The 26,428-nt window shown below is 35.5% G+C and overlaps 1 protein-coding gene across 1 annotated transcript in view; it reads left to right on the top strand.

The window, feature by feature from the left end:
* Window positions 1-1,091: 1,091 nt before the first annotated feature.
* The window catches only part of PROS1 (protein S), an 81,503-nt gene continuing 56,166 nt past the window's right edge, over window positions 1,092-26,428 (top strand). The window contains exon 1 of the mRNA XM_079155921.1: window positions 1,092-1,278. Coding sequence (XP_079012047.1) covers window positions 1,203-1,278 — 76 coding nt within the window. The 5' untranslated portion in view covers window positions 1,092-1,202. The remainder of the gene's footprint in view (window positions 1,279-26,428) is intronic.

Raw genomic sequence — 26,428 nt, 5'->3', positions numbered from 1 at the left:
AACATACAGGTCATATAGTAGAAAGAATTTTCCTCCCCTACAGAGTGAATGAAAATTCCCTAGTCCATGCTCTTACGAGAAAAAGTGACTCTAATATTGGTCAGATTGCACCAAGCTGTGTCACAGAACTGTAAAAAGCTAGAGCTGGAAGACACCCTTAAAATATGAAACCCTATTAAATTTCACTCATACACCTAGGAAATCAGTTGATATTTCATTTGGGCAGAAAATGAATAATAATTATGCATTGAATACTATTTGATACACACTTATTGCTTTGTATGTTGTATACTGAAATCAACATTAGCCATATGAAAAATCTATAATTATCCCTATTTTACAGATGATAAGACTGAGTGAAACTTAAAAAGGTTAAGTAATTTACTGAAAGCTATAATTAGTAAGTGGTAGAATATGCAATTTGAGATCAGGAAGTTTAGCTACAGAGGCAACCATAAACATATCTCACATATGGAAGTCTAAGGGCAAAAACTAAAGGTAAATATGCAAAGAACAAGCTGTATGAAGGTGATAGAATTTGATACATTGTGTTTTTATTCTCAAAACATTATTTTTTGCTCTTCTTTTTTTTTAACATCACAAATGCAGGACCAAAACAAAAATATGTATGATCAAAACGATCCAATTTCTTCCATTATTTCTATTCTCTGAAGTCTTCTCAAAGTTCTCATCGACATCTAGTTTTGGGATAACATCCTTGGGGGAAATTCATCCTCTCGCGATTTCTCTTCCTGAGCCTGGAGATCCTCAAAGTCCTCAAAGTTCTTTTAGACATTCAGCCTCCCTTAAAGATTTTTATTGCTTTCCTTTCCTCTACCTCTTCCCCTTTGAAAACTTCGCATTCTGGAGAAATGAAAAAGCTGGACCTTGGGAACCGGTGAGGAATGACATGAGGTCTGGCAATATTAGCTAGGCCTCCAACACTCTCCGGAGCCCTTCCCCCCAGCTCCGAAAAGCTTCCAGGAAATGTCCTCGTTATCACTTCCCCTCTCGGGCTGGGGGCTGGGAGCGGGCGGTCCCCTCCGCCCCCGGCTGTTCCGCCGGCTCTCGCTGGCTCTCAGGCGCCGCCGCGCTGCAGAGCTCACAGAGCAGTGCCGGGCTAGCAACTCTGCCCAGCGCCCGGCTCTCAGGTCCCTTTGCGACGCGCCACGGTCCTCGCCCGCGCCTCTGCCCGCTTCGCAATGAGGGTCTTGGGTGGGCGCTGCGGGGCGCTCCTGGCGTGCCTCGCCCTAGTGCTTCCAGTCTCAGAGGCAAACTGTGAGTAAATCAATAGCGTCTTGTCTTCTCCCTTCCCCAGCATTGGCAAGCGAGCTACGTGCCCTGGTTGGTAGGATTTTCTTCTCTAGGATTGCAGCCTCCTAGAAACTTTCCCTTAAGTCCTGACAACCACCCATTCGACGGAAGCAGCTGCGTATCTAGCGAGCTGTGTAATGGTGGGGAGAATCAATATTTGCCCTGCCGTGAGAATCATGTGTTGCTTACAGGACTGATGCAAGAACCTGGGTGACACTAAGTATCAATGAAGGATTTAGAACATGTACTCACCCCCTCCCTCCAGCCCCAACGGTTGAAGATCCCAAAGGACAAGGATGAGCACGTTGCAGTATATGAGTAGTGAAGAAAAGTCAACCCACTTGTTCACCCCTTGTACAAAATCCTGTCCCCAACCTGCACCCCGGACCCCTCCTGCAACTAACTCTCCTTTTGCAACTTCTGGACTTTGAACTTGGTTTGCTAGTCTCCCATTGATAAATGAACTGTTTCAGGATAACCGAGGTTTTGCATAGCAATAGGCAGATTTTTTTTCTAATCTTGAAATAAAAAATACTGTTAAATATTACATTTCTCAGATCATTTTGTACTCAGGGTTTTTGACAGTGTGTAACACTGATCTGAGATGGTGGCGTGAATTCCTTGTATTTTATCTTTGTATATACAGTTCCTTATGTTCCCATACCCAGGTTCAAGGTAGCATGTTGAGTTTTCTCTGAAAAATGAATAAAGAGTATCAAGGCTTTTAGTACATTTTATTTGTCAGCTAATTTATTTTCTAAAGTATAAGTACATTCACGATTTAAAGTGCTTTTCTTGTGCTGTTTTATTCTTAGGAATTGGCACAAGAGAAGTAACTCTGACTTAAAAATAACATTTAGGCTACCTATAGCTCCAAAGTAAACTTTTCAAAAATGATCATTTAGTAGAATTACACTTGTTTTTTTTAGTTAGTGATTAGGATGAATGAGGTATTTTTTAAAATTATAATTTAAAGACTAAAACATTATTTGTTGACATTATATTAAAGAGCTACAACTGTACAACTTCAACAATCAAACCCCTATAATTTGTTAAGGCTGTATGTGACTCTGTCCACTAGCTCATCTATATGGTTAATTAGGACAACCAAATATATGCTGAAAACTAGTGTTTTAGAGAAGAGAAAGGGAAAAGTGTTTCGCTACACTTATTGCTTGTCATCAGGGGAATTTGTTAGATCCTTTATTTTTGTCAGTATGGTTACATTTCGATTGAATCTAAGCAGAGGTAAAAATTATATATGTGTGTATTACATGTACACATATGGACAACTACACTTGTACATAGACACTGAAAAACTAGGTAAATTAATTCTCCAAGTATATTACACAAAGAATAGTCGGCCTTTTAATGGTCATTTAAATTTGTGGTTGTTCAATTGGATTAAAAATCTTGTCTGGTTTACTGATAAGGGTACAGATAGGATGCTTCTTCTCCCTGCAGTTTTTGTTTCTCTTTTTTGTTTGTTTATTTGTGGTGCTGGGAATTGAACCCTGGGCTTTGACCAGGCTAGGTAAGTGCTGTACCACTGAGCTGCATCCCCTGTCCTTTACCACCAAAAGCTTTAAATTTTGAAATGTAATATGAACTCTAAATATTTTATTTATAATTCATTATAAATTAAAGACTAATAGAAACATAGTTGCTATGAAAGAAAAAAGTTTACAAATTGCTGGTATATTTTGAGAGAATTGATATAAATCATGTAGTTCAAGTTTTTAATTTTAATAATTAAGGAATTTTTCAGAGATGTTAATTTATTTTTCACATATTACATATATGCATATGTGTATATATATGCACTTAGATATATTTATATGTGAGAGAGAGAATCTATTTAAAATGCATGCATACTGTCTACATATTTTAATCATTTCCCTTGAAGGACTTGTGATACAGAGAAATAGAAGGAAGAGGATATCTATTTTGGCTATGCTAATTTGGCCTTATCTAGACTTCCACTTTTGGGTAGTTGCAGTCTACCCTGGACATATTTTCCTTCTCCTTTTGTACTCTCTTCTTTTCTAATTGTCCCTTTAGCTATTCTTTATCTTTTCTTAAATTCTCTGTCTTCCAAAGTCCAAAATATTGCTCTGCTGTAGAGATTTTATCAAGGTTATGTTACAGTTAGGGTTTGTGCATTAAGAGTTAAGAACAGTTTCTGATATAGCAATGACAACAATAAACCCTATGCCATATTCTCTTACCATTCTATGCTAGGAAATATAGTAATGTTCTTCATAACACACACTGTCCACAATGTTTAATATTCTTTTTTTAGCTTAAATGATCTATTTAACTGACTTAAACCTTCAAAATATTATAAGAAACTTAAGAAACTTAATAATACATATATCAGTATTCATTAACTATAAGCAACAATACTACATTCTTGCTGTTGGAAGGAAGGAAGGAAGGCAGAATGGAAGGAAGGAAGAGTTAAGTGGATTTATTAGAAGTCTATTGAGTGCCAGGTGCAGTGGCACATGCCTGTAATCCCAGCAGCTCAGAAGGCTGAGGCAGGAGGATCACAAGTTAGCAAGACCCTGAGCAACATAGCAAGACTTTGTCTCTAAATAAAAATACTTTTAGAAGAGCTGGGAATGTAGCTCAGTGGTTAAGCACCCCTGGGTTCAATCCCTGGTATCAAAAAAATAAGTCTCTTGTGTGGCACAATGGACAACCAGACCCAGGAAAGCCAGAGACTTGCATTTAGGAGACCTGTACAGTGTGATCTCATGACTCAGTACTTGATCTCAGTACTTTAGGAACTGTCATCAGATGACTACCTTCTATCTGACTTCTAGTCCTCTATATCTCTGTTTATGACTCCTCGGAGGCCTGATCATTTTGACTTATTTTTGCTCTTAACTCTGGAGTCCTGTGATTAATAGCTTACTAGAATTACACAGAGTACCAGAAGGACAGTTGCCACAGAGGAATGCATTCTTGGAAGAAAACACTTACAAGAGAAGTCTACACATTCTAATTATTGACTTATAATATATACACATGCCCTTTTTTCTTTCTTTTTTTAAAATTTTTATTGTAAACAAATGGGATACATGTTGTTTCTCTGTTTGTACATGGAGTAAAGGCATACCATTTGTGTAATCATAAATTTACATAGGGCACATGCCCTTTTTTCCATGAATACCATTTGAAAATATTTTCTAACATAATTCAGATAACTATTATATAGCAGAAAGAACCCCTTCTCAATAGATTCCAGTCACCACATTCCGTGAGGAGGATTTGAGGGTACCATTTCCTAACTTAGTATCAATAGGTGATGGCTATGCTGCTGGTTCTATGCTGTACTTCATGGATGAAATGATATGTTTTCGTGTACCAGCACATCTTATATGGGTCCCCCCAAAAAAATAAAAAAATAAAAAATAAGACAAGCAAGGGAATACAGGTAGTGACTTTAGGATTTAATCATCTCTCTCTTAGTTACAAGCTAGATCTTAGTAGTAACTCCATCGCTGTTCATTTCCTACCCTCTCCCCCTCCCTGCCCTCTTCTGGAGGATTAAACCTGGCCTTATGCATACTAGTGAACACTTTGCCACTGAGCTGCAGTCCCAGCCCTCCTGCCTCTCTTGCACTTAGAAAACTCCTCATTTTTCTTTCCTGTCAATGAGATGATCCACACCCTTATTCAAGAAGAATCTGAGCCCTTGTTCCTGCTTGAGGATAATGTACCCATTGCCTCTTTTGCTGTTTCTACTGTGGACAAGAGTCATTCTAAAGGAGTTCTACTCTTCCTAACCCTGGTTTATATATGGCAATAACACTGTTTTGTATTGATTATTGTCATATTATTGTTGACATTTCACCATCATACTTTTTTTCTCCAAGAGTTGTAAAGAACTTCAAATGGCCATATAGCAGTCTCATCTTCTAATTTCAGTGGAAAATATATTAGGTCCCAGAGTGAATGCATTCTTTTATGGTTCTGGAGAACCTGGTTGATGAGAAAGGAATGCAAAATACTGAGAATAGGTGACTGTATTACTTTCCTAGGACTGCCTTAACAAAGTACCACAATCTGAACGGCTCAAAAAACAGAAATTTATGGTGTCATAATTCTGGAGACTTGAAGTCTGAGTTCAGGCGTCAGCAGTACTGATTCTTTCTGCAAGGTACAAGGGAGCATTTTTTCCATGCCTTTCTGCCAGTGCCTGGTAGCCTCAGAGGTGTCCTCCCTCTGTTTTCATGTTGTCTTTCCTCTGAACATATCTGTCTCTATGTCCAAGTTTCCCTGTTTGGTAAGGACACTGCTTAGTCAGATTAGGGTGTACTTTAATGATTTTAAATTGAATTTATTACTTTCCAAATAAGGTCACATTCACAGGTACTGAGGCCTTCAGTGTCTTTTTAGAGGACATAGTTCAACCATAATAATCACTAAACATCATATTTTGACAAGTAATTCTTCCCTTCTTAGGTTCATTCCTGACCTGTGCATTTTGGTGTTCAAAAAGCAGCCAAAGCTGGGTGTGGTGGTGCACAACTATAATCCTAGCTACTCAGTAAGCTGAGGTAGGAGGTTTGCAAATTCAAGGTCAACCTAGGCAACTTAGTAAGACCATGTCTCAAAATAAAGAGGGCTGGATATAGCTCAGTGGTAGACTACCCCTGGGGTGGTCCACTGTGTCCCCCAAACATCTACAAATAAACACTATGTATTAATGATTGCTGGCACAGAAAACATACCACATTTTTTAAACCACATTTTGGAAGATAATGTTGTATCCCAAAGAACAGTGACTAAACTCTTAATAGCTGACTCCCCAATAATCAATTTTTATCATAATTATGAGACTATTTTCCTTATATATTCAGGGATTGAATAGATGAGTGAGGAGAGTGAATAGATAGAAATGCCATGAAAGATTCAAGCCAGAAACCACATGAAAGATTCAAGCCAGAATTTCTGTCTCATCATCTTTGTGAATTCTTTCTGTTCCATTACACCAAGGAATGTCTGGCTTTTCACTGTTATTTAGCATGTGCCAAAGTTTGGTCTAGGATGGCATTAACCAATCAAGCCAATTGTTAGAACTGAAACTGGCAGCCTTAGCTAGCACATGGAATGAAAGTAATAATATTAATACATTAGTCCTGATTCAAAATTATGGTTTTGCCTTTTTAAAAATTAGTTTTCTGTTGTGTAACAGATTAGCACAAATTTAGCAACCTAAAGTAACATAGTGTATCTCATAGTTTTGAAGGACACAAAGTGCAGGCACAAATTCAGGGAGACTACTTAGAGTCACAAGACTAAAATCAAAGGGTCACCCCTGGCTGAAAGAAATCTCTTCTGAAGCTTGGAGTCCTCTTCCAACCTCACTGGTTGTTGTTAGAATTCAGTTTCTTCCAGCTGCAGGACTGAGGCCCTCAGCTCCCTGGGCTTTCTACCATTTCCATCATGTGAACCTCTCAATTTGTTTAGATAAGATCAACAGGAAAGTGTTCGCTGCTACTTCTTGTCTGGTACCTGTACTTTTCAGGTCTGAACTTGGTAAACAAGGCTCATGATCTGGAGGCTTCCATTCTTATTTCTTTTTGTAATAACCTACCCCTATTTTTAAAAAGGGCTATTCTTTTTTTTTTTTATTGTAAACAAATGGGATACATGTTGTTTCTCTGTACATGGCGTACAAGCATACCATTTGTGTAATCATAAATTTACATAGGGTAATGTTGTTTGATTCATTCTGTTATTTTTTCCCTTCCCCCCCACCCCTCCCACCCCTCTTTTCCCTCTATACAGTCCTTCCTTCCTCCATTCTTGCCCCCCTCCCTAACCCTAACTCTAACCCTAAAACTAACCCCTCCCACCCCCTATTATGTGTCATCATCCATTTATTAGCGATATCATTCATCCTTTGGTTTTTTTGAGATTGGCTTATCTCACTTAGCATGATATTCTCCAATTTCATACATTTGCCTGCAAATGCCATAATTTTATCATTCTTTATGGTGGAGTAATATTCCATTGTATATATATATATATACCACAGTTTCTTTATCCATTCATCAACTGAAGGAAATCTAGGTTTGGTTCCACAATCTGGCTATTGTGAATTGAGTAGCTATGAACATTGATGTGGCTGTATCTCTGTAATATGCTGATTTTAAGTCCTTTGGGTATAGGCCAAGGAGTGGGATAGCTGGGTCAAATGGTGGTTCCATTCCAAGTTTTCTAAGGAATCTCCACACAGCTAAAAAGGGCTATTCTTCTTACAGTCTTTTCACATTCCAGTTCTTCTGTTTGGAAGTTGTTTCTTCTTTATCATCACACTCTAACCTTCTCAAATGATCTTTCCAAAGTTCACTCAGACTTCAGAATACTTTGTAAGATTTTGTCCATTGTTTTTAAAATCATGATTAGAGCTCTCCAAAATCTTTCCCCCATTTATATTAAAGAACAATTGAGAAAACTGCCATTTTTCTCAATTATTCCTCTCTAGTATTTAAAATATTATTTGACACTGTTTTGCTTTTCATATTCTTTTGCTTTATTGGTTATTTCATACAAAGGATAAGTGTGAAGGACTCATTGTTTTTATTGGATTCCTCTGATTTTTAGAATTCACAAAAAAGCAGATAAGTATATTATTGAATAATTTCTGTTATAAGCATTAGTTTAAATTTTTTCATAATCTTATAATTAGTTAGAATCAAATAGACTATGGAATAATAACATTTTAATCCCCCAAACTCCAAATTAACCTCCAAATTTTCAAATCTCAGTGATTTAGCAATATTAGCATTTTAGTTAGCTTTTTTGCCACTAGGACCAAAAGACCTGACAGGAACAATTTAAGAGAAATAAAAGCGTTTTGGGGGTTCACACTTTCAGAGGTCTTAGTCCATAGAAGGCCAACTCCATAGCTCTGGACCAGAGGTGAAGCAGAACATCATGGTGGAAAGGGGATAGTGAAGGAAGGCAGCTCAGGATCTGGCAACAAAGAAGCAGAGAGGGAAAGCTCTGTTCACCAGGGACAAAATGTGTACCCCTAATGAGCCACCTCCATTAGCCATGTCCTATCTCCCTAGAGTTATCACCCAGTTAATTCCTATCAGGGGATTACTGCACTGATTATATTTAGACTCCCATAACCCAAGCATTTTACCTATAAACTTTCTTGCATTGTCTCACACATGAACTTTTGGGGGACACCTTATATCTAAACCATAACATTAGAACATGTTTGTTAATCATGTAAAGTTCGATGTGTTTTCCATCTTAGTTATACCATCTGGTGCACATGGCTCGCAATGCCCATGCAATGAAGAGAACAATGGAGGAGGTGTACTTAACTCCTTAGCTTGGAAATAGCAAAACGCACTTGTGCTTTTTGCTCAAATCACTCTACTCGAAGGAAGCACTTGGAATGGTTTGTCAGCATTTGTCTCTGTCTCCTCTAAAGTTAAAATTGTTTCTTCCTCTAAGACAGTATAAATACTCATTGCTTATTTAGCTTTTGTTAATATATTTAATAATCTGAATAAGATTTGTGATAGCATAATTAACTATACTTACCAACACACCAGCTGCGGACTCTGTTTTATCACATTGCATTGGACTTTAATGTAGCAGAATGAAAAGAAAAATGGTAATAGCTGATATTGAAAGTATTTCTATGATGAGAACTATTATTATTTTAGAAATAAATACATTGAAAAACACCTTTAGGTTTGGAAAGTAAAGCCCTGAAAAACAGGTCATAAGTTTGTTGTTAAAGTGTGACTTATGGACTACTTTACCTGAGAACATTTTAGAAATGAAGTATCTCTGGACCCACCTCAGATGTACTGACACAGAATACAGAATTTAACAAAATTATCAGGTAATTTCTATGCACATTTAAATTTTGAGACATTCCTATTTTTTAAAGAGATTTCAGGGAAGATAGATAAATGATATGTATAAGAAGTGAACAAACCTTTAGAGGGGTGGCAGTATTGGTGTTAGTCAACTTTCCATTACTACAATGAAATACCTGTAGCAATTAACTTATAAAGATAAAAGGTTTATTGTGGTTCATGGATTTGGAGCTTCCAGTCCAAGTTCAAGTGTCCCTACTGCTTTGAACCTCTGGTAAGGTTAGCACATTGTGGCAGCAGCACATAGCAGACTGCTTACTTCATTATTCTGGAAATAGAAGAGAGTGAACGAACCAATGCCCCACAATTTCATTCCAGGGCATGTGCTCAATACCCAAAGGAAATCTCAAAAGAGTCCATATCATAAAGATCCACAGCATTTCTCAGCAGTGCCACATGGGGACTAAGCCTTTAACATATGGACCTTTGGGGGACAATGTCCATATTTAAACCATAGTAGAGGGCAATCAGGGAGAGAGAAAGGGTGATGTTAAAGAAAGGAGCAAGGAAGCTGAGCAATATGGCAAGAAAATGTAGCCTGTGACTAGAAATGAAGCAGAGAAGGGCTTTTAAGAACTGGCATTTCTACATTCCAATTTAAATTGAAAACCCTGCTTGAATATACATAACTACAGTCCTTCCTGTGACCTCCCCTCCCTCTGCCTCAGTTCTTCAAAAGGGATCAGTTTCCACATCTAAGTTGATTAAGATCAGTAAGAGGAGAGTCCCATAAAGTGCAAAGGAGAAGAAAAGTTTAGCAAAAGCAAACACACAAAACCAACAGTGAAGAATCTGATCTTGAAATGAATGCAGAGGTGTTGGGAAACATTAGAATTTTATCAGGTGTGGGATTTGGTTTCATGTCATCATTCAATGAATCAGAAAGGGCAGGATGACACTTGCTTGACATGAGGAAAATTCAAATTATCTTGCATTGGTAAGGTTTGTTTGAGTAGCATTTTGTTAATGCTAAAAGAAAAACAAAACTTGATGAAAAAGAAAACCTAATATGCCTTGACTTATTATTCAATAGTGCATATCCTTTTAACTTAAATATGTGTATTATTAGGTTTTATGCTACATGAGTCTGGAAAATACATATGAGGAAAAATGATAATAATTTTGGGGGGTTGGGCAAGAATCCTTGAATAATTCAGGAATAAACAGCACCAATATTCTGAATAACAAAAAAGATTAGAAGAAAACTGATAGCATTTTAGTAATGGGTTTATTTTGAAAGTAGGTTTAGAAGCTTTTATCCCTTCTTTACTTTTTGATTTTTCTAAATATTATAGGCTAAGCATATTAACTCTATTGTGGAGGAACCCCTCCATTAAAGGTTTGTTACATTGTTCTGAATATAGATATTGGATTCTCCAGTCCCGAAGGGAAGTAAAATGATAAAATTATAGAATAGATGCTAAGCATTTCTATAGATGAGATAGCAACAGGAACTTGCTATCACTTGTTCTAGTCTATCAGTTTAGTTCTTAGTCATCTTGAATTTTTTTTTTAATGGACTTTAAAAAGATACATTCAAGAACAATGACTGCTAAATCTTCATGAACACCATGAATTGTGACTTCCTGCAGTATGTGATAGTTTCCATTTTCTAAACCGCACATTTGACATTTTCTCAATGAGCTTCACAGCTATTCTGGAATATACCTCCCCAGCTGTAGGAGAATGTTTCCTTTACCCTGCCTCTATCTGAAGTTATTATATCCTCTTTCTCAGCCTATTCATATTTGAACTTAGGAAGAAATAACTTATTCTGGAGCACTCAATTACCTCTCCAACTGGATTGGTAATTGAAAAATGTTAAAGTTGTATATTCTTTTTGAAATTCTCTTCCTTTTAGTCTACAAATATTTTCATCTGCAAATTTTCTTTTTCTATCTGTTCTTAATTCTGCTTTTTCTTTCTTTTCTCTCTCTTTTTTTTTTTTTTTTTTTTTTTGTGCCAGGGATTAGATTAAACCCAGGGGTACTTAACCACTGAGCCACATCCCAACCCATATATATATATATATATATATATATATATATATATATATATATATATATATATATATATATTTGAGGCCTCACTACGTTGCTAAGGGCCTCCCTAAGTTGCTAAGTTGCTGAAACTGGCTTTGAACTCAAGATTCTCCTGCCACAATCTCCCAAGCCACGCACTGCCACACCTGACTGCTTTTGTTTTAATGATCTTTACTTTCCCTTAAATATTAGAGTTTTATGAAGTTTGATTTATTTTATTTTTTAATTTACAAATAGTTGTATATATATTTATGGGGTTCAATGTGGTATTTTGATACATATATAGTGGAATGATCAAATCAGGGTAATTAACATATCCACAAATACTTATCATTTCTTTATGGTGAGAACATTAAAAATTATCTCTTTTATCTGTTCTGAAATATACATACAGCCAGGCACCATGGCACACACCTATAATTCTAGCTATTTGGGAAGCAGAGGGGAAGATTGCAAGTTTGAGACTAGCCTCTGAACTTAGCAAAATCTTCTTAAAACTGAAATAAAAATGCCTGGGGATGTAGCTCAGTGGTAGAACACTCTTGGGTTCAATCCCTAGTACCATGGGGTGGAAGGGGGAAATACACACACATAAACATTTATGCTGGGCATTATGATTAACTTGGAATTTCATTTAGCTACTCTGGCCTCATTGAACATCTTTCACCAGTTTGAACTACTAGCTCTATTTTACTGCTTTCCTTACATTTTAAAACTATACTTGTAATCCAAGTTTAATGCAATCTAATATGAAAATACAATTATGCATTTTTAAAAAGTCCATTTGTAGGACTGGGGACAAAGCTTAGTTGGTAGAGTGCTTGCCTCGCAAGCACAAGGTCCTGGGTTCAATCCCCAGCACCGCAAAAAAGAAAAAAAAATCCATTTGTAGTATCAAAAACCAGATACCAATATACAGTTTTTCTTTATATTCTTCTAAACTTCTTGGCCTGCATATGTACATTTTAGACAATAAAATATATAAGTACAGGAATGGAATTATGCTCTACACATTATTTGTAACCTGATATATTACATTTTCAATAATGATTATTATATCAATAGATTAAAATCTGTTGGGCTTTAAAATAGTTTCATGATTTTCCATTATGTGTGTTCATCATAATATAGTTAACTAAAACAATTTTTGACATTTAAATTAATTCCAGTGTTTTGCTTATATCAATAATATGGTGTTGCACATATCCATATATATTCCTTTATATGTATGCATGTTCATTTCCTCAGGTTAATTTCCTAGAAACAGAAATGTCAACTGAATACCTAAATAGTGTGCCTATTTTGTATATCTTAGGTATATAATATTAATTATCTCTCTGGGAATCTGCTTTTAAGAGTAGATTTTTGAGGATGCGTAGCTCCTCTCATCTTAGTTAACACTGGATATTAACTTTTAAAAAAGCCTTTGTCAATGCAGTAGTAATAAAAGAAGGATGACCTTTTAGGGGAGTGGAATGAGTAGATATCTTAGCTGGACATGAAATTTGCCATGAATGCTTAAGAAAAACTTGATAAGACTAGAGTTTCTGAATCACAAAGTAAGGGAGTATAAGAAGACTGAAATTCAGCCACAGATGCTAATGTAACTTTTATGTCTATCCACTGTCTGGTGAGGCTTGAAGGAATTCTGTTAACATTTGTAGTTTGACTTTTTTCATAAGCTTATTAGTATTATATTTAGTTTCAAGAAATGCCCATTAATGATTTTTGTCCATATTTCTTGTACATATTTTTTATGGATTTGTAAGTCCTCTGTATGTGTCAAAATATTAAACATCTTTTATAAGTCTTGCTTTTTTTTTTCTATTTCACCCTGATTTTTACTGATGTGAATTGTGCTTTGGGACAAACACACATTTTTACTATTTATGAGTCATATCTGCTTTCCTATTTTTGTTTTTAATTTGGACTTTAGTGTGATGTAAAGCATTGGTTCTTCCACTTCAGTAATATATAAGCAGAGTAAAACTTTGCTAAATGTGGCAAGTGAAGTACAAAATATTCAATTTTATAAAAATAGGTTACAGTGATTGCCTGTCCATAAAAAATAACAGGAGTGAACCTATGTAGCTAATTGACCAGGTTTGGGGTGCGATTTTGAGATCCAAATATAACCTAGTTCCTGCTGCAGTATGCACAGCACTGCATAGTATAGTTGTCTGCTCAACTTTAATATTGGTGATTATGGTTCTTGGTCTTAGCACTCACTGGGACTTTAAGGACATCGATCAGTTTAGTGGGTGCAATTTAGGGATACTGGTCACTGAGAATCCTAGAACCTTCTGCATACCATTCTATTACTGTGCTGTACTTGCAATGCTTCCATTTCTCTGGCTTTCTTTTCAATATATGAAAGATATGACTCACAGCCAAAGATTACCAGATATTTGCATGAAAGTGAAGGATAAGAGAAAGATACGAAACAATTGATCTCAAAGGAAACAAAGGTGTTTGAGGTCACAAAAGACAACTTTAAGAAGTTTATAACTAATATCATAAGTAAATCTGAGCAGATCTGGTGTCCATAAAGTTAGACTGGCATAAAGAAAGAAAAATTGGAGAACTAAAATGCAATTTTTAGGTTTAAATATGATTTCTATTTATTTTCTTTCTTCTGTATATTATCTTTGTTTATTCTTCACAGGGACTTTATAAGCAATTTTTAAAATTCAACAATAGTAATTATAGTTCTTAGTACAATTACATCAAAATTATAGGCTAATTTTGGGGAAATTACATCTTTAAAGTATTGGGCTTTCCTGTGCAGGATGACTATATGAGTGAGACATAAATTTTTTTGTCTTTCAGTAATATTTTTTATCATATTGATCTTGTGTGTGACTTACTTTTTTTTTCTTTTGTTTTTGTTTAATTTTTTTAATGTGTTCTTTTTAGTTATACATGATAGTAGAATATATTTTGACATACCATAGAGACATGGAGTATAATGTCCCATTTTTGTGGTTGTACAAGATGTGGAATTACACTGGTTACTAAGTGTTTCTTGATATATCATATCTCTGCAGCGATGCTCCTCTCACTTTATATTTTATGGACAATTTTTGCTGGTATATATTAAAGCTATTTATTTTTTTTAAAAAATTTGTCTTCTATATCTTTCCCCATACTCTCTTGTTGGCACTAATGAATTTCCAGAAGATTCTCTTAGATTTCATTAGTAAATTATCACTCATCTCCACAGCATCACTTTGTCTTTGCCTATGTATATTTTGTGTTAAAATATGTAGAACAAAATTTACTATATTAACCATTTTAAATGTAAAGTTCAGTGGCATTAAGTAATTCACATTGTTGTGTACCATCATCCATCTCTAGAAATGTTCATCTTCCTAAACTGAATCCATTATACAGCAACTTCCCATTACACAGTAACTCCCCAAAGGTTCATTTCCACAAATGTTGGCAATCACCATTCCACTCTTTCTGAGTTTAGCTATTCTAGGTACCTCATATAACTGGAATCATAAAATAGTTGTCATTTAGTCTGGCTTCTTTTACTTTGCATAAGTTTTCAATAATCATCCATATTATAGGTGTATCCCTCTACAATATTTTTACAACATTTTTTTCTTCAGTTATTGCTTGCCTGGGAATTTAGATAAGTGAGGAGTAATGATGTTTTTATGCCTGTTTCTATTGATCCTGAGTTTAATGAGCCTATTCTTAGTGTTTATTTGATTAATGTCTTTTATACTGTTGGTGTCTGCTGCGTACTCTTTGTCAAGGAAGATTTCCTGTCATTCTAGATCCCTAATGCTTTTTTTTTTTTTTTTTTAAATCAGTTTTTCTTAAATTAGAAAAATTTTTAAATAGCTTTTAGGCAACTAAGTTCATGTCGTAATCATCATTCTTATATTTCTAAAATAACATCTACTTGGTCATGTTATATTTTTTGATACATTTTTGTATTAAAGTAATATATGTTTTGTTTAGGATTTGCCCTTTGTACTCCTTTACCAGCTCAGCTTATATATTTCCTTTTCTATACTATCTTTATCAAGTTTTTGTTACTATAACTATGTTAACTATTAGAAATTTAAATATCACTGAAGTTAGATCTGAAGCTGTATAGGATATTTAATACATGGGCTTTAATCAGAATCACAAAATTATTGATTTCAAATGGAGTCCTCTTTCCAAATTTTTCCTTTTCTTTTTATTTTGCAACTTTAGACATCCATTGACTCTCCAGTATGACAAGTGAAGAATTTTACTCATCCTCTTTTCTTCAACTCTGTTTTACTTGACAGTATGTAACATATTTTTTCCTCCTCCATAAGATTATAGAATATTGTCTCTATTTTTGGAGTTTTAAAATTTTATTAAGAAGTACCTATCGATAGATCTTTTCCCCCTCATTTGTCTTGATTACGTTAAATATACTTGGAGCCTTATGTTTTCCTACTGATTAGGAATTTTAAAATATTATGTTTGTTTATTTATTTATTATTGTGGTGCTGGGAATTGAACCCCTGGACTCAAGTATGCAAGGCAACTACTCTACCATCGAGCGACATCCCCAGCCCTATAAATGTTATTTTTAATTATGTTTTCCTCTATTAGTTTATATTTGGAACTTCTGTGATATTGCTGTTGTTTCCTATTTACTGTGCCTCATCATTTCTTTTAAATATTCCACTTATTATTTTCTACATGGTTGACTTATCTTCCATGTCACTAAATTGATATTTAGCATGGTTCATTATATTTCAATCCATCCATTGCCTTCTTTATTTCAAAATAATGTTTTAGTTCAGAATCATATTTTAGCTCACCAGTGTTTCTTATTTTTAGTGAAGTCTGTTTCATGGTTGCCAGATTCTCTCAAATTTATATAAGGTATTTTATATTTTCAGAAGTCACCTTTGGTGTCTTCAGTAATCTCTGTTTCATTTAGGGTCAACTCTTATTTGTCTTTTAAATATCTATTATTAACTTTATGCAAATATTTGGTTATATTTCGTTGTTATTATTATTATTATTATTATTATTATTTGCAGTGATGGGGATCGAACTCAGGGACTTGTGCTTGCAAAGCAAGCACCCTACCAATTGAGCTATCTCCCCAGCCTGATATTATTATTTTGAAAACTAAAATCATTGCTTCTTACGTAAATATAAGAAGGAAAGAGGAAGATACCAACTACTTTGTTATCCTGTATAGAGTTATAAAATTGATGTGATGCTTATTGTTTTGTTTTATTTGTTGCTGTTTTATGGGTGGAAGTGTCTCCCTATCTTTCACACACTGGCCTGAGCTCTCAATTTCCTTGCCTCTGCCTCTGAAGTAGCTGGGATTACAGGTGTGTGCCACTGCACTTGACTTTGATGCTTATTCTTAGCATCAGTTGATTCTGGGACTTTTCCGGTACAATATGTTTTAAAATTGTATCATGTATAAATTTGCTTTCTTGGTACTCATTTGGTTTGACAATTATCAGGCTTACTTTATCTGAAGTACTTTATCTGAAGTATAGTATTTCTCATGAACTCTAATAATTTCCTTCCTCCATATTCACTTTCTAGAACTCCTTCAGGATTGATCTGCTATGATGTTTACTTTTTTGTCTTTGAAATTTTTCTCTAGGTGTTAAGAGATTTTTTTTCAGTTTTTCTTTCAGTGTTTCTATTTTGACAATGGTATTGTAATACCGAAATTTTCTTCAACTTTACTTCTGGTCTCTTCTTTCATCTTGCACTATCTTTTTAAGTAATTATGAGGCTATATATTCAGTTATTTATAAAGTTCTTTTAAGTTCATTTCTCTGAATTGTATGTTCTCAAGTCAGTGTTCTGGTATTTGTTTCATGCTGTTGGAAGCTCTTAATTTTTTCTTCCATATATCTGATGATTCTTGGTTATTCATTCAGTTATTTTTTAGGTGATAGATGTGAACTTGTACTATTATATATTTTGATCTTTTATATTTCTAGTCTTTCATATAAATGAAAGAGTAGGTAGCTTCATATATATTTACTGGTTGGTTTATTTATACAATTAATGTATATTTGACCCACTCTGTACTTTTTCATGTACACTGGGAAACCAGTGCTGACTGTCACTGATGGAATTTGAAATGAGACTCCTTGTTTCTAGTTGCTTTTCTCCCACTCTCTTGCTGTTAGAGTTTTTAACGCTTCCCAAGATCATTGTAATATTGAGTGTGTATATTGGCTCAATCCTACTTCTCCTTTGTTTATTCCACAACAGTTCTCATCAGCTTTCCAGTTTGGAGAATTTACTGAAATTACTTACTGAACAATGACCCTTCAAGTGCTCTCAACTGTTGTAGGTTATTCCTTTTTAAAAATTCTTACCATAATTTTAATATGATCTTGGAGAAAGAACACATAAATATTCTGTGCCATCAAGAACCACAAACACCACTTTCTATGTTTTTAAAGAGTAGCTAGAAATAGTCACTAATTTCCTTGTCTTGTGAATAGTTCATTCAGACTGCTAATAAAAAAATAAATACTGTCTTAAACTATAGAAATTTGTTTTCTCAGTTTTGGAGACTGGAAAATCCAAGATCAAAGTTCTGGCCAGTTTCTTTTCTGCTGTAGGTTCTGTTCCTGTTTTGCAGATTGCCTTTTTGTTGTGTACCTCTTGCTTTTCTTTGGTGTGTGCACTCAACAGAGAGTGAACAAGCCATGGAGAAGTCTCTGCTATCACTTTTAAGGGCACTCAACCTGAGGGATCAAGCCCCCACCTATGTGACTCCATTTAGCCTTAACAACTTCCTTAAAGGGCCTATTTCCAAATACAACCCCAGTGGTGGACATGCCTTCACTGTAACTTTCAGTTGATAGAGACACTCAGTCTATAACATTCTGCTCCTGGTCCACCCTAACTCATGTTTTTCTTGCAAGCAGAATACAGCATTTTATCTTAAACAGGCTCAAATGATTTAACTCATTCCAGCATGATTCCCAAAGCCTGAATTTTCATCTAAATATCATCTAAATGAAATATGGTTTGACTCAAGGTATAGTTCATCTAGAGCCATATTTCCTCTCCAATTGCCACCCTGTGATAATGGGGAATCATGTGCTTCTAAATTGTAATAAGGAACAAACATTAATAGACAATTCCAATTCTAAAAGGCAGAAATTTGTAGGGAAAAAAGAGGTCCCAGGTCCCAAACAAGTCCACAATCTAATGAAATCAGTTTCATTATATCTTGAGGTTTGAGAATTATCTTCTTTAGTTCTGTGCTCTTCCTTCCAGGGCCATTGGACTGTGGTCCTACCTTCAGGAGTCATTGTGGTGGTGGTCCTACCATCTGGACAGACCGCCCTGCTGGATTGGGATCCTGCCCCAAATATTGGGGTCTGTATCCTCAAGGTTTCTGGTAGCTCTCTCCTCAGGGCCAGCAAGATTCTGTTGAAATCACAGACAGGAACCACCCTTTGAAACCAAGGAGAACTGAGCCTTCCCCTGGGCCAGTGGTGGGAGTGACATTCCTGGTTATCTCTGAATGGCCTTCAAGGTCATTCATCCCTTTTCTTGAAAAATAAGCATGTTCAAGGCCATCCATGCTTATGGATGGATAAACCATCCATAACCATTTTGTCTATTTCCTTTAGTCCCAGCTGGCAGCATTTTTGCTGGTATGGTCCCATCTGTAATTCTTGACTTCTGCTGAGAAGGCTGACTACTCATCTCCTTATCAAATGGTTGTTCAGCCACACCCTTAGTTTCTCTTCAAAACACTTTTCCTCGTTTTTTTTTTTTATAATATAGATCATTGGTAGATAATTTTTCATATCTTTAATTTCTGATTTCATCTTGATTAGCAATTCCTTCTTCACTTCATCTCTCCCCTTTTGCACTTTTCTCTAATCAATAACGACTCCAGCCACACCTTTTAAAACTTTACTTAGAAATCTCCTCCACTAAATATCTAATTTCATCACTCACAATTCTACCTTCCACAAAATACTCAAACTTAATTCAGCCAAGTTGTTTGTCAACAATACTCTTTGCTTAGTTCTAATAATCTGTCCCTCATTTCTGCTTGACACCTTGCCAAAAAAGGTCTTTAAAATCTATATTTCTGGGGCTGGGGAGATAGCTCAGTCGGTAGAGTGCTTGCCTTGCAAGTCCAAGGCCCTGGGTTTGATCCCCAGCACCGCAAAAAAAAAAAAAAAAAAAAAAAAAAAAAAACTATATTTCTACTAACATTTGGCTGATGATTATTTATATAAACTCTGAGCAGATGGATGCTTTCTCCCTAACTTAGTTCTTTTCTTTCTGAACCCTCACTGTAATTCCTTTTGGTGTCCATATCTCTAGCAATATTCCCTTAACTGTAATCGGCTTTTCTAAGTACCTCAAAACTATTCCAGCCTCTTCCCATCACCTTGTTCCAAAGGCAGGTCCACATTTTTAAGTACTTGTTATAAAAGCACACTGCTTTTCAGTGTCAAAGTCTGTATATTAGTCTCTTTGGGATACTATAACAAATTGCGACACACTATTTTACTTAAACCAAAGAAATTTATTTTCTCTCAGTTCTGGAGGCTGAAAAGACCAAGATCAAGGTTCTGGCTAATTCTGCTTCAGAAGAGAGCTCTCTTCCTGGCTTAGATGACTGCTTTCTGGTTATGTTATCACATGGGTTTCCTTGGTGCGTATATGTACAAAGAGAGAAAGCCCTTATCAGAATCATCTGGTGGCACATCTTATGAGGACACCAATCATTATGATCTCATTTAACCTTAATTACTTCTTTAAAATGCTTATCTCTTTGCCTGGCACTGTGTTTGCATGCTTGTGGCTTGGGAGGCTGAAGCAGGAGGATCTTGAGTTCAAAGCCAGCCTCAGCAAAAGTGAGGCACTAAGTAACTCAGTGAGACCGTTTCTAAATAAAATACAAAATAGTACTGGGGATGTGGCTCAGTGGTTGAGTGCCCTGTGTTCAATTCCTGGTACCCGCCCCCGCCAAAAAACCAAACTTACCTCCAGTTATAGTCACACATGAATTTGTAGGGGAGAGAGACACACACAAATATTTGGTCTATAATGCCCTGTCAGTAAAACACAAATGATTATTTTATTATTTTGCTTAGAGTAAGGGGAAGTAGACATGTTTTTCACTTTTTGACTGTTTCTCTTTAAGGAGGATCTCAATTTCTAATAAATGCTCCTTTTCTTATTGCTAGTTTTATATTCTTTCTTTTCTCTGATTTCCATTTTCTCTCCTTTCCCTAATATATTATGATTTAATTCCATTGTTATTTAGATTGCATCTTATTAGTTTTTGGCTGTGTAACAAGGAATTTTGAGAGACTTATAAAACCTGTATTGAATTATAAACACCTACTTAACTATATACCAATATTCTAAACAATCTCACCTATACATAAACACTTTAAAAAAATAAATAATATATCTCCTCAATTCCAGGGAGAGATCCCAGGACTTTGAATAAGCTAAACACACATTCTGCCACTGAACTCAACCCCCAGCCCAAGACCTGGAGTCCTTTTAAGCCTGTAAGCATACTTCAGACTTTCTTATTTCAGAGATCTGGGGGAGACTGCATGAAGTTGGATATTACAGAATGAGGCCAACTCATTGTTGGCCTTTAAAAATGTCCTGAGGTAGTTTGCCTACTGCTTTTCCAGACATAAATATAGACACAGGCCAGTGAACTCATAATATTGATGCCATCCCCAAAAATAGGTCAAATCGAACAAAAACAAAAAAGTTCTTGTGCAGTAATCTCTTGGTAAATTACGTCAAAATCAGATGGTGTTTTGGTGTCCCAGTGGGGTAGGAGACAAATTAAAGGGGAGACACTGACTACATAAATATCTTGTTCTAGTCATATAAGAAACCTATTGTGGTCTCATGATATATAACCAGTTTGCAAAATATTAGCAATCAAGAGAAGAATAGAGAGAATTATAGAAAATTTCTTTTTCATACCTTGCCAAATTCTGAACTGAGTCCCTTCACAGGAGGCATCTTTATTTATAACTCACTGAGAATGAACAAATCAAATGAACAAAATGGGCAATTTTTTTTTTTTCTCGATAATGAGCAGCCCATTCTGTCTTTCAGGTAGCAGTATTTGTCATTTTGGGAGGGAATAACTAGTGTGTGCTGCATTTTAATCTTGTGTAGACAATGACAGAGAGATGTATTCTCTCTTTTTTTTTTTAAGAATTGGGACTATAAATTAAAAGTATAATTAACTTCTATAGTAGGGAGATATCCATTTTACTTCTGTTCTAGAATTGGGGGTCAGTGGTCATATTTTTAATGACTCCCAATGGCTTTTTCTACTTGTAAATAAATGCAGCCCTTACCCCACTAATCCAAATTTTTAAAGCTCACCTTTATATATGCAACATATCATTCACAGATTTCCTCATTTTCTTCTCGTACATTTAAATCCTTACCTAGACCTATATCTTATGATCTTTGACTCTCTTAAAGTATTTCTTACTAGCTTATTTATTGCTCAGTTCTTTCAAAATGCTTATGAGAGCAAGAGGTAGTAATGTGTTAGGCAGACAGGGTTATGGCTCCACCCCCCCGCACAGGAGTTTGCAAATGGAGTGGACATTTCATGGCCAGTGACTCCACTGGAGCCTGAAGGTATGTGTGGGACCTATCAGTTAGTCAGTTCCTGAGGTGAAGCATCATGTGATCAATATCCTTATTGGCCCAAGGGTGGGGGTCCAGTCTTTGGTGTAACTGGACTCAAAGACCCACTTATTTAAAATCTCTAGCCTATGGTTTTCAGGGCCACGTAAGTCCTAGAAAATACCCATTCATCAGCAACCCTGTCTTGGGACCCCTCCCCACTGCAGGAGCTCAGCTCTCTTTCTATTACTTTAATTCTGTTTCTTTGCTCTCACCTTTCATGTGTGTGAATCTCATTCTTTGAATTCACAGCAAAGAACCAACAAATCCCTGTGTCTTATTCATTGCTTAACTTTACGTGATAGTTTTTAACCCCTAACTTTTTTCTTTTTTTTTTGTTTTTGGTACTCAGGATTGAACTCAGGGGCACTCAACTACTGAGCCACATCCCCAGCCCTATTTTGTATTTTTTTTTAGAGACAGGTTCTCACTAAAATACTTTGCGCCTCTCTTTTGCTGAGGCTGGCTTTGAACTCACAATCCTTCTGCCTTGGCCTCCTGAGCTGCTTGGATTACAGGTGTGCACCACTACACCTTTTCTTTTCTAACTCTTACCACAATAATTTGAGAAGAACCAATGCTCAGCAGAATAATCCTTTATATGAAACAAAATGTGAAATTTAGAGAAGAGCAAGTATAATTGTCCTCATTTAAAAAATTGTTTTAATTGAATTATAACTACATATAGTTATACCATTTCATTCTGAAAGCTAATAAGCTTTTTTGAAAGTTGGTAATAATTATGTAGGGTGATCAAGACCTATCTAAAAATATATATCTTTGTATTTTTCTTAATTCTTGCAACCTTTACATTTTAAAAATATACCCCACCTGCCAAATATACTTCTGTGGTAGAAATATTTATGAAAAATTAAAATGTATTTCAATTAATTAAAATATATTTATTTTAAATTAAAATTTTGACATCTAGTCATTTGTTTTCCTATGTTATAGTTTAGATTTGAGGTGTCCCCCAAAAATTCATGTGTGAGACAGTGAAAGTTCAGAGGTGAAATGATCAGGTTATGAGATCCTTAACCTAATCAGTGTACTAAACCACTTGAATGGATTAACTGGGTAGTCACCATAGGCAGGTGGAGTGTGGCTAGAGAGGGTGGGTTACTGGGGCCATGCCTCTGGGCTTTAAATTTTGTCCTTGGTAAGCATCACTCTCTCTCTACTTCTTTGTTGCCATGTCCTAAGCTGCTTTCCTCCTCTACACCTTTCCACCTTGATGTCCTGTCTCACTTGGGCCCAGAGCAATAGAACTGGCCATCTATGGACTGAGACCCCTGAAACCGTGAGCACCAAATAAACTTTTCCTTCTCTACATTGTTCTTGTGAGGTCTTTTGGTCATAGTGACACAAAAGCTGACTAAAACATTTGTCATTATTTTTAACTAAAGATTTTTCTGAACTAATATAATCTTAAGTTTAAGGAAAACATTCCATTCATGCAAATGTGAGATACATTTACATCTCAATGTATTATGTGGTAGTTCTGTTTGTACAATGAATGCTATTTCCATCCAACAGTGAAGTACAATCAAAGATAAAAACACTCTGCCAACTCAAATACTAGGCAAAATTCTCTTCTTGGTCACATTCTTTCAGGGGCAGTTTTTCATTCTTGGAATGCCAAATAATAAAGGCCTCAAGAGAGACCGAGAAGGCAGAACTGAAAAAAGCAATGGGCTTTAGGAGAGAGGAATTGGAGAACCATCTATACCAGGCAAAGGCAAGAATGCAAGAATTTTGGAAAAGGAGCTATCCTAAAGTTTGGAGCCTACTCCATCTGCCACATCATCAATGTTCGACTGATTTGTTTAGGATAGATCTGAGATCCTACCCTCCCTGAACAGAGGGTAGCAAGTTTAGACACGTAAGTGGGAAATGGGGTGACCTGAGGAAAGGACTTTCCCTTGACTGAGAAGGAACTGAAATTGACCAGTGAGTAAATTGCCTGTGAGACAGTTCTAAGCCCATTAAATACGATTAGAGCTTAATGAAAACAATAACAATAAATTACCTTTTTACAGACATTACAATCAAATTTATACTTAAAAAACAAAGATTTACTCCCACATGAAGGTAACATTGAAGGCTGTGACAATAATTTCAAGAGAGGATTCCAGTTAATGTTTGAACAAAGATTATATTATTGACATATTTGTTCCATCTGTTATAATCAGTATTTTGAAGAAATGAATTAAGTCATCAAGTGATAACTCTAGAATGATTGTTGTTTGTAGCATGAGGAAAAACAACTATAAATAAGTAGAGATTTTTTTTCTTTGTTGAAACACAGGTACGTGTTTTAATTGGTATCTGATTAAAACCTTCATGGTAAAGTGTTTTAAAGAAAAAAAATCAATCCAACTCAGTCATACTTCTTATACAGAAAGACTCAAGTCAAGAGTATTAACCCAACATTTGTTAACGACTAGCATTTTGAATCTAAATGTAACACTTTGCAAGCAACAGTTGAGTTTTAACAAGGACTTTCTTCAGATCTTACTCCAAAAAAGCAAAACAAGTGACTAGGAACTGTGTAATAATGTAAAAAGAGGGTAGATTTTGGAGGCTGGCTTGCCTCTCTTCTCAGCTGCATAAATGTGGTAAATCAATTCATCTATCTTGAGTTTTAGCCTATTAATATATAAAATGGAAAATTATGATCTTCTTAGAATAGTTGTGATTAGAATTTAAGGGAGATGATGTAAAAACAACATTTATATGCTAATTTGTCATGGTTATTATGATGATAAAGAATGAAACTTTTTAGACATGCAAACAGCCAGTACAGTGGATATTTTGGGGCAGAACTTTGAATCTGCTGGTAAAGCACTTCTAACCACATACTTGTTTCATCCTACAATTTGTTGTCACCATGTAATGTTTGTATTTTTCTGGGAAAGAGTAGTAGAATCCTTTGAAAGCACACTGTTAGATGAATGGTTTTATTTTATATGGGAGAGCAAATGTCTGATTTAGGGGATCAAACTTATGTACTATACAACCATATAATTTCTTTTTAAAAGTTTAGGTCAAGTATCTTATGAGCATTTGAGTGTCTGAATTCAGCTATTCCTTGGTATCTGGGGATGGGGATTGTTTCCAGGACCCTTGGTATACCAAAATCCATAGATGCTCAATTCCCTGATATAAAATGGCAAAATATTTGCATTTAACCTTTGCATTCTGGCCTCTATGCTGTAAATCATTTCTATATTAGTTATAATACTTAATACAATGTAAATGCTGTATAAATAATTCTTTGCTGTATTGTTTAGGGATTAAAGATAGTAAGTCTGTATATGTTCAGTACAGAAGTTACCATTATAAGCCTAAATACATAGAACATGTCAATAACAACTTTTTACAAAAAAAATATTTTCAGTGAGCTTCTGGTCAAATCCACAGATCTGGAAACCATATATGTGAAATACCTAGGACCAGCCATGCACTGAAGAGCACTGAACTAAGAGGATGGGTATATAGACAGACTCTGACTTAATGATTTTTTGACTTGTGATGATGTGAAAATAATACACTTTCAGTAGAAACCATAATTTGAATTGTGATCTTTTCCTGGGTTAGTGATATTTAGTATGGTGTCTGATGCTCCAGATGCTGCGCTGTGGCAGTAAGCCACAATTCCAAGCAGCGAAATGGTTATGAGTGTAAACAGTGAATACTCCTCTATATTGTGCTGTGCTGCTTGCTGTGATTTTGGACAGCTTAACTGTACTAAATGCATTTCAACCTAATCATATTTTGAACTTACGATGGGTTTATCAGCACATAACACCACAGTTGAGAAGCATTTGAATTCCATCAGCACAACTTTCTACCTCTGTGACTTTGGGTCATACAACTTTTCTGTTTTGATTTTTTTCAATAGGAAAATTGGGATGATAAGTCAGCATTCACTTCATTATATGAAAATCAAATCAAATAATAGATACTTTTAAAATTATTATATAACATGCCAACTTAAAGCACTGTTGGGATTAACCTAGATGAAATTAAACATGACAGAGGTGTAATGATTTTCTTTTTTGATATTGCACTTATCAGGGGAAATGATAAAACTTTGTCCTGTTTTCTGAGAAAGGGCAGATTGTAATAATGGGTTGTAGGTTTGAGCACTGGAATGCTTGTGATCTAGTTTTACTTTTATCATTTGTTGAATTCATAACTTAGGACAAATATGTTGCATATTTGCTGAAGGATTGCCTCTGAAATGTCCCCTAAAGCTCATGTGTTGAAAGCATGGTTCCCTCGAGTGCAGCAGAGTTCAGAGTTGGGACTTTTAGGCAATGACTAGATTATGAGGGCTCTAAGCTCATCAGTGTATTAATCCATCAAATCCATTGACAACCTGGATAGATTACTGGGAGGTGCCTAGTTGGAAGAAGCAGATCATTGGAGGCATGCCTGAAAGGA

The sequence above is a fragment of the Sciurus vulgaris genome (assembly GCF_902686455.1).
Source record: "Sciurus vulgaris genome assembly, chromosome: 10".
Lineage (NCBI taxonomy): Eukaryota > Metazoa > Chordata > Mammalia > Rodentia > Sciuridae > Sciurus > Sciurus vulgaris.
The sequence above is the reverse complement of the archived record's forward strand: the minus strand, read 5'-3'. Positions and strand labels throughout refer to the sequence as shown.